This window comes from Terrapene carolina, unplaced genomic scaffold (genome assembly GCF_002925995.2).
Source record: "Terrapene carolina triunguis isolate 2854851 unplaced genomic scaffold, T_m_triunguis-2.0 Scaffold95, whole genome shotgun sequence".
Lineage (NCBI taxonomy): Eukaryota > Metazoa > Chordata > Testudines > Emydidae > Terrapene > Terrapene triunguis.
The window spans coordinates 46,027,518-46,045,797 of record NW_020664446.1 but is presented as its reverse complement, the minus strand read 5'-3'; the positions used below and the strand labels follow the sequence as shown (position 1 = coordinate 46,045,797).

At 44.0% G+C, this 18,280-nt stretch overlaps 1 protein-coding gene across 1 annotated transcript in view; it reads right to left on the bottom strand.

Moving 5' to 3' along the window:
• Positions 1-352: 352 nt before the first annotated feature.
• The window catches only part of CTNNA3 (catenin alpha 3), a 968,742-nt gene continuing 950,814 nt past the window's right edge, over positions 353-18,280 (bottom strand). Inside the window, exon 17 of the mRNA XM_029911396.1 lies at positions 353-3,355. Coding sequence (XP_029767256.1) covers positions 3,068-3,355 — 288 coding nt within the window. The 3' untranslated portion in view covers positions 353-3,067. The remainder of the gene's footprint in view (positions 3,356-18,280) is intronic.

Sequence of the window (18,280 nt, the reverse complement as noted above, 5' to 3'; positions counted from 1 at the left end):
GTTCTCAGTCTCTGGCAGGTGCGGGGCCGCGGCTTAAGCCGGAGAGAAGCCGCGTCCCCCACGTATGCTGGGGACAGAGAACTCCGGGGCTGCAGGCTGCGGGCGCTGGTGTTCTCTGTCCCCGGCAGGCGCGGGGCCCGCCTAGTGCCCAGCAGGGAAGAGAAGCCGGGACCCCGCACCTGTCGGGGACAGAGAACTCCGGGGCTGCGGGCGCCGGTGTTCTCTGTCTTCGCGCCGTCTCTCCGGCTTCTCTCTGAATTCACATATTATGTAATATTAAATATGATGTTTTTCATGTTATTTAATGTACAAATACAAAATAAGCCTGAAAATTTGTTGGTGCCCACCACACTCTTCTGAAAACATGAATGTGCTACTGGTCACAAAAAGGTTGGGGACCACTGCCCTAGAGGTATCATCCATCATTTCAAGTACAAGGGCTGATCCCTGCTAGTGTTTCTGCAGGTTCTAGTTACCGCAAATGGGTGGAGGGAGGAGAAGCAATAGTTCTGTGGGAAACAGCATGGTGCACTCTCCTAAAGGGTGGTGGTGTGGCTGTCCTGCCATAAGGCTTTTGTGGCACACTGCCTTTCAGAGCTTCTGCTAGAGCCTCTAACATGAGCTGGGATTGTAGGTACAATTTGGCCCTAAGGTTTCAACAGCTGTTTTCGCTAACAATAAGAGCATTTTTAATCTGAAGTTAAGTTGCCAGGTTTCCCATTAGAACTTTTTTTGTAAACTCGCTTTCATGCAACTGTCTCAGGCCATGTTTTTAATTTCAGTGTGGTGTGTAGTTGTGAGTATGATGTGTATAAAGTGACTCAACATCTATTCCACATGTGACTAGTACTGGAGACTTTAATCAGGACACACAAAATCTGAGTAATCCTCTTAGGGGTGTGCCACATGCTTTTTATTATTAATGTGATCCCTGAAGTCATGATTAATGCATTAATCACAAACATCTGATACCAAAGTGACCCATAACAAATGCATGACTTTATTGAAAAGACAATGCATATGACTGTGTGACCCCTGGTGGTAGATGCACAAACTTAACCTTGTAAGTTCTGCTCTCAGGGGCTGGAAGAGAACCTGAAATACCAGTTGGAGGTTTGAGTTCCAAAATGCAAAACTCCAAGAAGAATGTCCGTTACAGCTGACCCCCGTCTCACTAGAACTACAAGGAGTGGCAGGTGCCCATTCACCCTGCTAAGCTCTATGGGCTGCTCTTGTTCCAGCCGCCCCTTACCTCTTTCATCTCTTCTCTGTAGCCACACGGCCCCAGATTCTCAAAGATATTTAGCCACCTCCCTAGATCCATGTGAGTTAGGCGCCTAAATACCTGTGAAAATCTGGGCCTAAGTAAGTAATCTGAGAGACAACAAACCTCAATATCCCTAGTAAATGTTTGCTAGAGTACTAATGGGGGTTCTTAGCAAACACCCTTGCGGTTATGATGTGTCACTACCCTGAGCTTAGTTACAAGATGGTTTCAGAAGGTGGGGGAAATATTTTCCCTGACCATCCTCCCCTATGGGGGAAAGGAACTGGCTCATTCTGTTCTCTGTAACATTTTAACAAAGTGTGGCTAGGCAGCAGCCATAGTGTTTGGCTTCCAGAAAAATCTGCTTGAGGAAGAAGTAGCCATCTTATTCATCATGAAGGTGTGGAATGAGAGGAGGTTCCTAGACAGACACTAACATGCAGTGAAGGGAGGAGGTGGACCACCAATCCTTTCAGCCAAAGGTATTTTAGCTAAGTACTGATGCCTAGGACATAGGGTGCGGAGTGTGGATGACTGGGCAGGAAGGGATGCGCCTGGCTATGTAACTGTATGAATCACTTACGCCCATGCTTACAAATTCATTGTGAACATAGGCTAAGATTTGCATTTTCTTGAAAAGAGTTTTTCACTGAATATTTTATAGGAATAAGGTGGTAATGTTAACAATTAACACCACTTTTAGCTTCATGACATACTTTGAAATATACTGTAATAGTAATTTAGCAAGCTGGCTACCACCTTGAACAGCTGTGCTGTTTGGGACTGTGGTGCCATGGTCAAGTAGTTTAATCCACTGCAGTTATCTTGCAAAGACTGATATTTATAGGGTACTTCCTGAACATTTGCACCTCTCTTTGATGTCAGGACTAGTCATATGTTTCTTCGTATCATTTTAACATGATTTCTTTTCTTTCTTTCTTTCAGCAAAATAATCTAAAATAATTTAGTTATTACCTGATTTATTAGGACTTATGAAGATGAGTGACAATCATAGAGCAAGCCAGGAAGCAGAATGTGGATTAATATTTAAAATTTAAAGAGATCTTTGAAACTTTGAGTTATTACTATTGCTATAGTTTCATTACAACCAGCTCTATTTTATTATTACAACCCACATTGTTACAATCCACCTTTTGTTCTGCCAAATATTTTAAAACTTTTATTCCATTTTTGTTTATACCTAACGTTTATGAAAAAATCTTTTAAAATGTCTTTCAATTTAGATAAGTGAATGGGCTAGATCCCTATGTGGTGTAACTTAGTACATTTCTTTTGATTTATGCCAGCTAAGGAGGTGGCACAATATATACTACCCATAGAAGCCTGTATGTCATAAAGTGCTCTGAATATAAAACTATCAGGCCAATTCATCTCTGGTGTAACCCCACTGAAGTCAAGAGAGTTACACCAGGGATGAATTTGACTCCTTGTTCCTTGCCTTTCAATTATATGAAAGCTAACTCTTGTTATAACACAGCATCCTAACCTATCATTCAAAATGCTCAGCTGCAAAAAAAAAAAAAAAGGCATTGTAAAGAGAGTGAGCAATAAAATAAGATGATTTTTTAAAACATTATTTTAAATTGTGTACCATTAACTAATCAAATCTGCATTTTAAATATCTTTTTTTAAAGATGAAATACCCTACAGTTAACAAACATACAAAAGAAGAGAATTTCCAAACATTAGCATACTTATAGACTTAAACAGGTGGAAAAATAAAGATGCCATATGAGCAGTTACAAGGTATGAAATGTGCTCAGTGGCAGAATAGTAATTTTAGATTATTTCTCTTCCTCTGAATTCACTCATAGCTTGAACAGGATGGATCCTTTTCTTAGCAGAACCTTTTCTGACAGCTGCATAGATTTCCTCTGGCTTCTCTCTTTTAATCAGGGGCTTCTTTTCTGGAGCTTTCATCCTCCACATCACAACAGCATGTCGTGGGCCAGTAGGACTTTGAATTCTGATGATCTTAGTGGAGGCAATATAGGACATCTTCACTGTCTGCACCACAGCATTCATTAAGTTTTTGGCAGCCTGAATTAGTGAAGTGACACTATCCAACTGTAATGAGAAACATGGCTGTTAGCCTAGGAAATCAGTCTGGCTTTAATCACAATATACACAGGAATAAACAACATTTTAAAAATAAGACTAACATAGTACAACCTGATTTCTTTGTTTCTGCCAGGAATGTTTGATCATTTTATTCATGTTGTTCCACGGCTCAGATTTAACAGATATAAAGTAATTTGGTATGCTGGAATATAAATGTCTGTGAAAATTTTTCTTTTTTAACGTGAATTCATGATGGCTGTCTGCAGGGTATCATTGCACTTAATATTGATGGTAAAGAGACTACCTTACAGAAGACCAATGAAAGTGCTACGTGTTGATTCCTTACAATCCAGCACTAGACAAAATTCTCCAGTTGTTCCTACGGTATTTCAATGTCTCCCTTGCATGCTCCGGAGAAATGTAGGACTATTGTGACAAGTAAATGTATTGAGCAGGAGTATGGTATCTTTTTTTTATTTTCTTTAGGATTTTCAAAGGAGACTAGGAGTTAGGTGCACAACTCCCATTGAAATGCAAAGGGAAATGCATGCCTAATTCCATTAGGTTTAGTTAAGAGAGAGAGGCAGCATGGTCTGGATAGGAAATAGAAAAGGACTAAGGAGACCTAAGTTCTATTTCCAGCTATGAAATGTGTCCTTGGGGAAGTCATTTCACTCTTCTAACTCTGCGCCAGATTGGATGTTTTTCTAAAAGATATGCTCTAGTTGAAACAGGAATTATTTGGGGAAAGTTCTATGGCCTTGTTCTACAGGAGGTCAGACTAGATGAGCAGACTGGTCCCTTCTTTCTGGTATTACTTTCTGAAAATCCCAGCGTAAATAGGCAGAATGTACAGTATAACCCTTATCTTGTTGGCATATGTTGTCAGCTCTCTGTATGTAAAGAACTTTTGCCATCCCCATGCAAATTTTAAAGTAAAGGAATCTTTCATGAATACTTGTGGGCACTATAATAATTAAAAATCTGCTAATTAGGACAAGCCATGTCAGCGCTAACTAGCACATGTAGGTGGCTGAGAAGTCCTAGGTTCTGTTGTGTTGCATTGCAGTTGCAAGTCAGGAAAGTTGTTACAGGCCAAACTGGGGGGGACACACGCTTCTTGCTCTCTACCTTTTCCCCTGCAGAGCCAACACAGGACCGACGTCTGTGAAAAACAGGGTGTGCAGAATTCCCTATTGACCATGGTTGGGCCTTCTATAGCAAATCAGGGCACTTGAGGAGTTGTCCCAACATTCATAAAATACTGGACCAGGAGAAGTGTCACCTGGTTAGGTGATATGTTTACAATTTCATTTCTTTTTCTATGGGAAATAGTTTATAACAGAGCCAGATAACAGCTGGACAATACCATATTTCATTCTGAATGTGGTCCCCTTGCTGGTGTTAAAATTCTTTAGTATTTATTTCCATGAATTAAAGATTCTTTCTGCCTTCAACTTAAGCTGTCTTTGTCATATTGCAACAGCGCGTTGGCAAGGGATGCATATACTGTATAAATCAGATCAGTGACCTGAATGAGTAACTTTTATCTTCAAGGAAGGAGCCACCATGTTCATATTTAATTGTAAGGCTGACAGTTTCAATTTGGAACTGCATCTCCATTTTGAATAACCCAACGTAAACCTTGCTTTCATTTTTTACTATCCAATTTACCTGAGTACTTATTATTTTTGAAGTTTGGTTGCTAGTGAGGCAGCATGGAATTTTGTGACAGACTCTTTATTGCAGAAACATTTAAGAAATTGAGCAATTAACAATGTCCTATTCAGATTGCCAAAATGTGAATAGCTTGAGTTTTAAGGTAATGCATAGCATGCTGCAAAGGGAAAATTTCCCTTATGACATATTGTGATATAGGTTGATAGCATGGAGTTTGTTTCAGATTTTTCTTGTGCGTATATTAGTGATGAGAAAACCTAACAAGGTCTATATAAGAATTTAAAAAAAATACAATTTTGGAAGACACACTTTGGAAGCCCATTCTTTCTTCCTGATCAGAGAAATTTTTCTCCCTTCTCAAACTCCGAACAAAATCTCACCCACAGAGGACATTCAATTTTAGTGTGGTCTCTGGTCTGAAGTTCTGTCAGGATGCTCTATTAAAATTCCTTCAGCAGCCAGATTTTCCTTGGTACTTTTGAAATTTGGAGATTTGACAAAATGGATTTTAGGAAACAGGAGCCTTTAATCCCACTCTCCCACGTTTATAGATTAGTTTGGTGTGAGGAGAGTGTGTGTATAGGGTTCGTAACCAAACCTGAATAATGGCTGGGTTCATTTGGGAAATGAATGAAGACCTGAATCAGTTGAGCAAGTCCTATAGATAATGACTAGTTCATGGTTTCTCTGTTTAAAAAAAAAAGTTCTTCTTCGCATGTTCATGTCGATTCCAATCAGGTGTGTGCATGTGCACAGTAGCCAGAAGATTTTTCCCCAGCAGCAACCATAGGGTCGACCTGGGCACCCCGTGGAGTCGTGCCTTCATGGCGCCCAATATAGAGCCCTGCTACCCGCCAACCCCTCAGTTCCTTCTTACTTCCAGTGATGGTAGCTGGAAATTTCCTTGCTCTTGCTCCGGCAAGTGATCTAGCAGTTCAATTCCTGTTGTACTCACCTTGTTTATTCCGATACTGTAGTTTAGTATAGTGAGTCAGTTGTAAGTTTCATTTATGGGGGTTTGCCCCCCCCCCCCGTCTCTCTCCCTTATTTGTTGCTTTCGGGGCATGCCGCGATCCCTGGGCTTCAAGACCTGCAAGGACTATGTGAAGTACATGCCAAAAAGTGACCCCCCACACACACACCTCCTGTTTACACTGTCTGGGCGAGGGTCACAACAAAGACAGCTGTAAAATCTGTTGGGAATTTCCACCAAGAACCCTGAAAGAGAGAGAGCAGTGGCTTAAAATCCTCTTCATGGAGGTAGCTCTTTGACCGCAGTCACACCCTGGTGCCAGGGATCCCACCACCACATGTCGTCTTCACCGCGGCGCGCACCGGCACCCTCTTCAAGAGACCAGGTGCCGAAGAAAGACACGGCCAAGAACTCTAGGCACCATCATGGAGCATCTTGGGGACACTCCCGCCTTCGGCACCGGTCCCAATTGCCAGTGCAGAAGAAGAAGAGGATGAAAAGGGGCTGATCCCCTTTGCCTAGATCCAGAGACCAGCCATCAGTGGCACCACAGTCCACTCGGATAGCCTGCCGCTTCCTTCCACTCCTGAAGCGTTTGAGGCAGCACAGGACCTGCTCAGACTCATGGCGCCATTCTCGCCCCTGAGACAGGAGAAGGCATCGGCACCGCAGACTCCATCCCGTACTGTGCAGTCGAAGGGAAAGCCAGCTATGATGTCACGCCTCTCCCCATTGCCTTGGCAATCACAGACACCAGTGTCTCCATCCAGGGAGTGCAGTTGGTCCCTGGGCTCCCAACGCTCCACGTTGAGAGGTGCAGTGCTGCCCTGGTCCTCGTATTCCGAGACCTCTGAGTTGGACTCGTACCGCTTCAACTATAGCAGGAGCAGAAGATCAAACTCAAGGCACCACAAGAGGTCCTAGCTGATGCAGTGGGCCCCTCAATGGCAGAACCCAGCTCAGTGGCCCTTCTGGACTCCATGGGCTTTCCACCAAGCTCAGGGTTGGAGCCAAGGATCTCGCTCGGGTACTGCTTCAGTCGCGTCTGCAACCTTTGTCCTACCCAGTCCAGCGACTGAGCAGTTACCTCTGGCATCGATGCTGGCAACCGTGGCACCATTGTTGACATCGTTACCAACTGTGGCGCCGCCTTCGATAACGTCCTCGGCACCGGAGGTGTCAGAGGCTCAGGTTACGGTGCCAACCGTGCCTTCAGCACTGACTACAGCTCTGGCACTGATGCCCGACACCACCTGCGCTGATGTCGATTACCACCACGGCGCAGACACACCATCACACAGTGCTGCCAGCACCAGTGTGGGGGCCAACGTCTGTACCTGCGCCTTTCACGGCGCCGAGACCGGACCATCCCACCACTGTCCCCACCAGCTTAAGAGATCCCTCTGGTGGGTATGGAAGGGAGCAACCACCTCCCTAGGTGGCCTCCTCATCTTCCCCAGACGAGGCGCTTGCAGGCACTGCCATTGCCCCAGCTCTGGAAGACTACAGCGTGTGGCAGCAGTTGCTGCGCTGGGTCGCACAGGGTCTGGTGCATTAAGGCGGAGGAAGTTGTAGATGATGCAGATCCGATGGTGGACATCCTGGCCCTTTGGGCCCTTCCTGTATCGCCTTACCGCTAATCAAAAGTATCACTGACATGACCAAGACCCTGTGGCAGACCCCGGCCTTTCTGCTGCCTACCACCAAGCACAATGAACGGTGGTACTCGGTGCCCTCCAAGGGCTACGAACATCTATACACACACCCACAACCTGACTCTCTAGTGTTGGACGCTGCTAACCAGTGAGAGAGGCAGGGTTTCCAGGGTCCTTCCCCCAAGAATAGGGACGCAAAGGAAAGGGACCTATTTGGGCAGAAGGTATACACCATGTGGGGACTGCACTCCGCATTTCCAACCAACAGGCCATCAGCAGCAGGTATGCCTACAATACCTGCTCAGCGATGGCTAAGTTTACGGAGTTACTTCCCTTGGACTCCCGGGCTGAACTCTCGGCTTTGGTCAAGGACGGGAGAGTGATCTCCAGGGCATCTCTGCAAGCAGCACTTGATGGGGCAGATGCTGCCACTAAAGTCATGGCTACAGGTGTAGCCATGAGAAGGGGCTCGTGGCTCCAGGTCTCAGGTCTCCCCTTTGAGGTCCAAGAGACCATACAGGACCTGCCTTTTGAGGGTGAGACTCTGTTTTCAGAAAAGACAGACAAAAGGCTAAACAGCCTGAAGGACTCTAGAGCCACCCTCAAGGTCCCTGGGCCGCTACATGCCTTCCACTCAGCGGAGACACTTCCGGCTGCAGCCTACTCAGAGGTTCGGTCAGCAGAACCACCAAGATGGCTCCAGAAGGCAGAACAGAAATGGCAGGAGAAGCTGCGTCAACCTTCTGGACAGAGCTCTGGACAAACAAAGCTGTCTTTGGGACCTAAACCTGCCTTTTGAAGGCACAGTCGAGGATGGTGCACCACACCTGGAAATGGATCCACCCCTCTTTACCTTCTTGTCCCGACTATCCCCTTTCTGTCGTGCCTGGTCCCTTATTACCTCGGACCGATGGGTGCTCTGCTCAGTAGAGAGGGGATACCTCATCCAATTCTGTGCCCTCCCACCCTTCCACCCCCCTTCCCCATCCCTCTTCAGGGACCCTTCTCACAAGCAACTCCTTATCCAGGAGGTGCAGTCACTCCTATCTTTAGGGGCAGTGGAGGAGGTTCCTCAGGAGCACAGGGCCGAGGGCTTTTATTCCCAGTATTTCCTAATACTGAAAGCCAAAGGCAGCCTCAGGCCCATCCTGGACTTGTGGGAACTCAACAAGTTCATAAAGAAACTCAAGTTCTACATGGTCTCTCTGACCTCCATCATTCCCTCATTGGATCCAGCAGACTGGTATGATGCCCTTGACTTGAAGGATGCCTATTTTCATATTACAATCACTCAGCCCCATAGAAAGTACCTCAGGTTTGTGGTGAACAACGCTCATTACCAATTCATAGTTCTCCCATTCGATGTGTCAGCAGCACCTTGGGTTTTCACCAAGTGCATGGTAGTCGTCGCTGCGTTTCTGCGCAGGCACCAGGTTCAGGTGTTTCCTTACCTCAGTGACTGGCTGATCAAGGGCCACTCCAAGACCAAGTGGAGGCTCAGGTCAAGTTTATCAGAGCCACCTTTGTCAACCTGGATCTCCTTTTAAATGATGCAAAGCCCACTCTGTCCCCCATCCAAAGGATAGAGTTTATATGGGCAGTATTGGACTCAACCCAGGCCAGGGCATACCCACCGCAAGCAAGGTTTCAGGCCCTCACCGATATCATTCGAGGCGTCAGACAGTTTCTCACCACCACAGCAAGAAACTGCCTGAAGCTTCTGGGTCACATGGTGGCTTGTACCTATGTGGTGCAGCATGCCAGACTCAGGCTTCGATCTCTTCAGCTGTGGCTGGCATCAGTGTACCGCCCGGCCAGAGACAGCCTGGACAGGATAGTGACCCTACCTCGCCTGGTCCTCGACTCCCTCCTGTGGTGGCTCAACCCTCAGGAGGTATGCTCAGGGGACCCATTTGCCAGTCCTCAGCCATCCCTGTCTCCGGTGATGGATGCATCAGATGTGGGCTGGGGAGCACATCTAGGAGACCGCAGGACTCAAGGTCTTTGGTCTCACGCAGATCTGGTTCTCCACATCAACATCTGACAACTGAGAGCGGTGCACCTGGTGTGCTAGGCCTTCCAGGCATATTCAACGGGGCAATGTGTATCAGTCATGATGGACAACACCACCGCAATGTTCTATATCAACAAACGGGGGTGCACGCTCCTCTCCCCTGTGCCAGGAAGCCTTCATGCTGTGGGAAGGTTCAATATATCTGCAAGCGTCATATCTCCCCGGGGTACAGAACAAGCTGAAGGACCACCTCAACAGGTCCTTTCACGGCCACGAGTGGTCCCTTCACCCGAATGTCGCGATTTCAATCTTCCAGAGGTGGGGCTTTCCCCAGATAGATCTATTTGCCATGCAACACAATAGAAAGTGCCAGCAGTTCTGCTCCTTCCAGAATCACAGCCCGGGCTCCAGAGTGGACGCATTCCTCCTCCGCTGGGGAGGTTGTCTCCTATATGGCTTTCCACCCATACCACTTGTTCACAAGGTGCTCCTCAAGATCTGGAGGGAATGAGCTCAGGTTATATTGATAGCTCCAGCATGGCCCCGACAGCACTGGTATACATCTCTCCTAGATATGTCAGTGGAAGCCCCAGTCACCCTGCTGCTCTTCCTGGACCTTCTGACGCAAAATCATGGTCGTCTTCAACATCCAAGCCTCGACTCACTTCACCTCACGGCATGGAAGCTCCATGGTTGAACCAGATGGAGCTTTCCTGTTCAGACCAGGTTAGACAAGTCCTCCTTGGCAGTAGAAAACCCTCTACGAAAGCTACCTACCTTGCCAAGTGGAAGAAATTTTCAGTCTGGTCTGCGCAACACCATTCGGCCCCAACGCTTGCCCCAGTGCCACTTATTCTGAACTACCACCTCCATCTGAAGCAGCAGGGGTTTTCGTTATCATCGATAAGGGTTCACTTAGCTGCCATTTCAGCCTTTCATCCGGGCCAAGAGGGCTGCTCTGTGTTTGCTAGCCCTATGGTCAGCCGGTTTTTAAAAGGGCTCGACAGGCCTCATGTCTGACAGCCTGTCCCAGCCTGGGACTGCAGCCTGGTCCTTTCTAGACTAATGGGACCACCTTTGAGCCCTTGGCAATGTGCTCCCTCCTCTATTTCTCTAACAAGGTGGTGTTCCTGGTGGCGATAATCTCGGCCAGGAGGGTGTCTGAACTGAGGGCCCTAACCTCAGAGCCCCCTTATTCTATAAGACAAGGTGCAGCTCAGACTCATCCTGCTTTCCTCCTGAAGGTTGTGTCACAGTTTCACATCAACCAGGACATCTTTCTCCCGGTATTCTACCGTAAGCCGCATTCCAGCTGCAGGGAGTAGAGACTACACTCTCTGGATGTCCACAGGGCACTAGCCTTTTACATCGAGAGAATGAAGCCGTCCAGAAAATCGTTCCAGTTATTTGTGGCAGTGGCGGAAAGAATTAAAGGTCTGCCTGTGTCGTCGATATGCATTTCATCATGGATTACATCCTGCATCTGGGAATGCTACAACCTGGAGGGAATTCCCGATCACTGCGCACTCCACCAGAGCACAGGCTTCATCAGCAGCGATCCTGGCGCAGGTCCCCACTCAGGAAATCTGCAGAGCAGCAACATGGTCCTTTATCCACACTTTCACCATGCACTATGCGATTATTCAGAAGGCCAGAGATGATGAGGCCTTTGGATGAGCAGTGCTCCAATCGGTGGACAACTCCAATCCTACCTCCTGAACTTGGGCTTGTGAGTCACCTGATTGGAATCAACATAAACAAGCACTCGAAGAAGAAAAATGGTTACTCACCTTCTTGTAACTGTTGTTCTTCGAGATGTGTTGTTCATGTCCATTCCAATACCCACCCTCCTAACCCTCTGTCAGAGTAGCTGGCAAGAAGGAACCGAGGGGATGGTGGGTCAGCAGGGCTCTATATTGGGCGCCATGAAGTCGTGACTCCAGGGGGCGCCCAGGCCAACCCTACGGTTGCTGCTAGGGAAAAATCTTCCAGCTACTGTGCATGTGTGTGCGCACACACCTGATTGGAATGGACATGAACAACACATCTTGAAGAACAATAGTTACGAGAAGGTGAGTAACTGTTTTTTCCCCACAGTATATGATACTAAATTGTTTTTCTAATTAATGTGCTTCAGGATAAATATATTGATTAGCAAATTCAGTTTATCACGTCTATGCTCCAGAAAATGTGTAATAACTCAACATAGCATGTATAAAATCATTCTTTTCTGCAGCACATGAAATGTTCAACAAAAGATGGTTGCCTAGGATTTCTAGTTATGATTATAATAAACCCATGTACTTTTTGCATGACAAATTGGAGTATTTTAGGCTTATTATTTAACGTATCAAATCTGTTTCTAAGGAATCATTTATCTTGGCCCTCTATCCTAGGCTTCTAAGCACAGTATACTTTTCTCCAGGCTATTATTATTTACACAATTCATGAGACTGACTGAGTCCAGAGCACAGGTTGCACTCAAAACCAAAAGCTCATTTTAAGCTATATATTTCACACATCTCTAGTCTTGAGTTAATAACCGGTTACACTTAGATTTCTTGTCATTACGCTGCTGGAATATCTGAAGCCTGCAGCCTATTGCTTGTGCCACAGCCCTAATCCTGTCAGTACACTAATTTATTTCCTTTCCAGCTTCCAAACAGTTAAATATTCACAGATACCATACTGTCTATACTAGTGTCTGAGGGAACCTTACTCACCGTTTCACCTGAACATCTCTCTCCTCTCTCATGATAGCCACAGAATTAATTAATTAATGAAAGAACCTGTTTTAATGATCTGCCCTCTATTACATTTCCAAGCAGCTTTGAGGGACAATACTGACCAGCCATGCTATTAATGGCCTGCTAGGACTTTACAATCTCGTCTTTATCATGAATCCCAAAAACTCACTTCTCTGGCTTTGTCCTCACAGGTACCACCAGTATATAGAGGGGCTGTGACCAATTAAATAAAAGTAAGGACAGCTACAGGGCTTGTGACAGAATTCTCAGTCATAATCAGAGACACTGGCCTAAGAAGTAAAATTCTCAAAAGCAACTAAGTGACTTAAAAACCTAAGCCCCATTTTCAAAAGTGGCCTAACTCCCAGGCACATAAATACATTTGAGGATCTGGGCTTTAGGAGCCCAAGTTTCGCTGAAAGTCATTGGGTATGTCAACACTGCAGTCAAAGGGCTGAACAACTCTGCCCGGGACCCTGGGTAGGTACTGGAGCAACTAGCTCATGCTGCTGCAGCTTCACTGTTATTATTTGAGTTAGCTAAATGAAAGCTAGGTCTGTATGTCTACACATGCTGTGGTCATACCTCTGAGGGCAGCGTAGGCCTACCTTTTGGCTCCTAAGACACTTTTAGAAAATTTTACCCAAGAGTTTTTATGTTGCTGTGTGAGAGGCAAAGAAAGGTTTCTTAACTTCTGTCATAGATTTCATGAAGTGCCATCCTATTAGGAGTTGGTTGAGAATAATGTGCTAGATCCTCTCCTGTCGAACTCCAAAAGCAACAATTTTAATTCTTGTTTCCATGGATCACTTCTCAAAATGGACAGAGACCTTGGTATTCCCTGATTCCCCTCACTAGAGAATTGTGTTCAAGAAACTAAACTTCCATATTTAAAATAACAAAACAGATTTCTAGCCCTGCTAACCTTTTAAGTGTAAACTGAGTATAAAATACAGTAGTGTCTTCCTGAGCCTGCAGACAGCTTGTATCAGCAGCTCAGAAACATGCATCCCAATGCATTGTAAACTGTGAGATTCAAAGATTACAGGTTAAGGGCCAGCTCCTCACCTGGTGTACATTGTCACAGCGTCATTGCTTCAAGGCTGTTGTTCACAAATACAAATACCAGAACCTGTGCACCTCCCTGGTGAAGAAGCTAAATATTAAACTACCATTAAGCCTGTTTAAATTAGTTGCTTTGGTGTATCTGTCCCAGCTTAGGGAGATAGAAATCTCCATTGCATTTACTGTGCCATTGGCACCACAGCACAGGCAACTTAATTTTAGCAGGTTTACTAATATGTCCCTTTAGGATATCACCGTTATTTGCAGCATCCTAGTGTCAATACTTTCACTCAGTTTCCCTGAGGCACCTCACACCAATCTGGAAAATACGGAGTCTGAAAACAAAATTAAGCATTTCTATCAATTGAACTTCAATGTCATGGAGAGATTTTTTTAGGGGAGGCTTTATCTAATAAAAGTCAGGCCACGCATTTAACTTTATGCGGTTTGTCTATAGACACAGTAGCTGCTTTTTTTTAAATATTGTTTAGTGCCCATAACATGGTACAATTTGGTGTCAATGTATTGTTCTACTATGAATGTACTATAATGTACTCAAGACCCATTTTCACTTGGATGCTTTTATCTCTCTCAAATATTCAACAGACTCTTCAAGGTCTCATTACATATCACAGAAAACTGATGAAACGAGACTTGGCATAAACGGAAGATTGATAAAATATTTATTCATAGTGCATTCAAGTTCTTTTTATTTAGAGACACAGCTGTACCCTCTTCAGTCTTTTGCAAGTGGATTCTAACAATTTTATATATATATATAAAGATTGAAATTAGTCTTCACCTGAATACTGCTTTTGTTATTCCTGTACTACACACACCCCACCTATCATTTTTATATTCCAGTTTCAGCATTTCACATCTCTAAGTATAAATCAGAATACACAAAAAAATCATAGAGGGATTTAGGAAGAGCATTGTTTATAGTAACTTCAAAAATGTAAACCTTTACTTTGCTGGTAAGCAATTATCAGTAGTTTGTTTTGGTTATATTGGGAATAGTGATAGGATAATGATTAATTGATTGCATGGACTCGACACTTAGGTGAAGTAGGGCCAGGACTGAGGATTAGAACTAGGGAAATATTTTTGGCTGAAACCTTTGTTCACCCCCAAAAATGCAGATTCAGATTGACCAAACCATTATGCATATTTGTGTCAATTTCACCAAATTCTTTCAGTCAAAGCCATCCACCGCCCCACAAAAAAATCAGTGTTTCATTTCAACAATTTTGAAATTAAATGTTTTGATTTTTCATGTGGCAGAGCCAGAGGTTGAGCAGTGAGCACCCCTCAGCACACTGGAAAGTTGGCACCTGTAACTCCAGCCGTGGAGTCCAGGGCTGGCTCCAGGCACCAGCTCAGCAAGCAGGGGCTTGGGGCAGGCAAGGGGAGGGGGCAGCATGTCCGGCTCTTTGGCGTCGAGTCCCTCGGTCCCTCTCGGAGGGAAGGACCTGCTACCGAATTGCCACTGAAAAAGAAAGCAGCGTGGTGGAGCTGCCGCCGAAGTGCTGCCGATCGTGATCGCGGGTTTTTTTGTTTGTTTTGTTTTGGGTCTTTTTCCGCTGCTTGGGGCGGCAAAAACCCTGGAGACGGCCCTGCCAGAGTCGGTGCCTATACAAGGAGCTGCATATTAACTTCTGAAGAGCTGCATGTCGCTCTGGAGCCACAGGTTGGCCACCCCTGTGCTAGATTATGTTCCTCTTCTTCAAATTGGAAACCTATATTTATTTTAAACTTTAATAAAATACGTTTTGGGGTTTCATTTGCCTTGTGAATGGGAATATGCTTCTAATTTTGCAGAGAGCTAAAGTCTCATTTTTTCTGCAAAGCTTAAGTGTATAAGATTTCTGAATTCCTGTTTGTGGTTTGACTAGAACCTATTTGTTCATAGAGGTAGAAACTAAGAATAATGAATCAAAAAATACACTCTTTACTTACTATTTAAAACCTTTCAGAATAAAGGTCAATTGCTATTAATATCGTATAAAAATACAACCACTGGTTCAGTTATAGTGAATACATTGACAGAGGCTATTTTGCTATGACACACTATCCTAATGAGATTATTTTTTGATAACTAACTTTGGAAGTAATATGAATTCTATGTTGTTATATATAGCACTGAGCACCAGGCTATTTTTAAATTTAGGCTAAAGAAGTATTTATTTAAGTTGTGCTTTCACTTTAGACTTTGCTTTTTTAAAAAAAATAGTGTATGTATGTTTGCTGTTGTGAATTGTCCTTGATTGATTATGTTTAAAGAGAGAAGGTGGGTGAGGTAATATTTACCACAATATGTAACCCAGTAACCACCCTTTTTTGTCCTATGACTACAGGGATGTTAACTGGCCACTTCACTTGGAACTGTCCCTTAGAGTACTACTTATGCTAAACTATCTGTTCAATCATGTATTTAGCTAAGACATTCTCAGTATGTTTCCAAGACCTGAAGAAGAGCTCTGTGTAGCTTAAAAGCTTGTCTTTCTCTCACCAACAGAAGCTGGTCCAATAAAAGATACTACCTCACCCATCTTGTCTCTCTAATATCCTGGGATCAACATGGATGCAACAACACTTCATACTGAAGTTTAAAGGCAGTAGTAAAACAGCTCTAAATATAACTATCATCATCAAATAAATACTTTGGGTGAAATCCTCACCCTACTGAAGTCAAGGAAAGTTTTATCATTGGGCCACAATTTCACCCATAATACTTGGATAGGTTCTTCAGCTGCAAGGTGCAAAGTACCTTCAACTCATATATGGGAGACTTCAATAGGAGATGAAGCCATAAGTGCCTTCCAGAAAGTACTCAGTACCCCACAAATTCAGGCTCATAGTATTTTATGTCAGCAAAGGGCTTTACAAACACCATTTTGCCAGCCTTAAGGATTAAAAAATCATGAGATTTAAAAAATGGGGTTATTTGAATTCTGGTTTTTTGGCCCTTAGGATCTGCTTTTTTAGCCCTCATGGGTGTGAATAAACTTTTTTTGTGAAAGTTGACACTGGAAAATAGGGCTTGAAGAAAAAACACCACATATCTCAACATTGCATCCCTCCAAGCTAAGTATTATTTTCCCATTTTAGAAATAGGGAAACTGAGTGTGATAAATTAAAGAGACAAGGTAGGTGAGGTAATATCTTTTTTTGGCCAGAAGTTGGTCCAACAAAAAGAGATTACCACTTCAGCCCACCTTGTCTCACTAATATCCAGGGGCTGACACGACTACAGCAACATAATAAATTAAGTGACTTCTGATAGAGGCAGTCAGTTTCAGTCTATGGCTTAGAATTCAGGAGATATTGACTCCAACTTCGGCACTCAGGATTGCTCCCATCTCTTATTTAGGTAATAACTCATATACAAATACCGTAAATATTTGTAGAAAAATGATAATTCAAAGCGGGAGGCAACATAGCTTATATTATTGGAGGTTTTAGTGATACCTTAGTTTGTCAGAATAAAATTGGCCACCTTGTCTAAAATGATCTTTAGGGATTTGAGAATAATTTTGTTAAGGGGGACTGTCATTCCTTCAGGCTTACGGGCAAGGTATTTTTCATTCAAATAAGATCCTTTGGGAGGCGGGTGGAGAGGCTGATTCTCATTTACGCTAAGTACACAAATACAGAGCAGTATAAAATGACTTTAGTGTGAATTAGAATCAGGATCATTCTCTTTTCTGTCAATAGAAAAAGCAGCTATACCAGCTTGACCAGGCATAATTCTGCTCACTATTGAGGGTCACTTTCATTACAAGGTCTGATTGCCTCTTTCCCTAAGCTTTAGTTTTGATTAGACTCATACATGATTGTGTCTTGTAAAATAATTATAAAGAAACGGTGAGTTGATGCAGTTGATTAATGGGCCAAATCCTGAAGTCCCATGGAGGCAAAATTCCTCTCGGACTTCGAGAGTTACCATGTCCAATGATTAAGCAAAAAATTATCATTAGTAGTAGATGTGCTCCTTGTTCTATACAGAAACTTGATGCCTGTTTTTTCAATGGGGCACAAACAGCCACCTCTTACTTATGCATATATTTGCATTCACAAACACCTGTAGGTGTACTTCTCAAGAACTATCACCTGCATCTGCAGGTGGTAGATTGTAACAAAGGAAACCACTTTTGGAAAAACAGGCCCTTGAGAATTAAACAGCACAACAGAATGCATTATTTGATGTAAACCCCTTCCTTGCTGCTTCTGCCAGAAAATGTTAGCTTGGGAGAGAGAGAGAGTGTCAAATCTTCTGGGTAACAGCAAGGCATAAACATATGCTTCATGTATGTGGAGGATAAATAAGTAAGTAACATCCTACAGTTTCACAACCTGATCTTTGCTATTGGCACAATAGTATCATTGACTAAGTACTAATGCCTTCCAGTGTGCACTAACAGCAAAGCCTCCAATAATTAAACTACCCTGCTTTTCCCCTTTAAATTACAGTTTGCTTATGCAAAGATTAGCACGTGCAAATTGGAAATCATTGATAACTGCAGCAGTAGATAAAGTATCCGCAACATTTGCCCTTTTTGCCTCCTATCAGGTGCTGTTCCTTTATGGAAAATAGTTTCCTCATTTTTCCCTGCAGGACTGTGGAAGAGGAGAGCTGTGCAAGAACTGCCCTTTCATCCAGTCCTGAACCAAAACATGCAAAAGGAAAATATAAAAATATAAACCAAAACCCAGCTTAGATGATGAGGCTTGGAGTGGGCTGTTGATCATAGGATATTGCTGCATTGCCTGAAAGAGGTGGCAGAGATCCTAGGA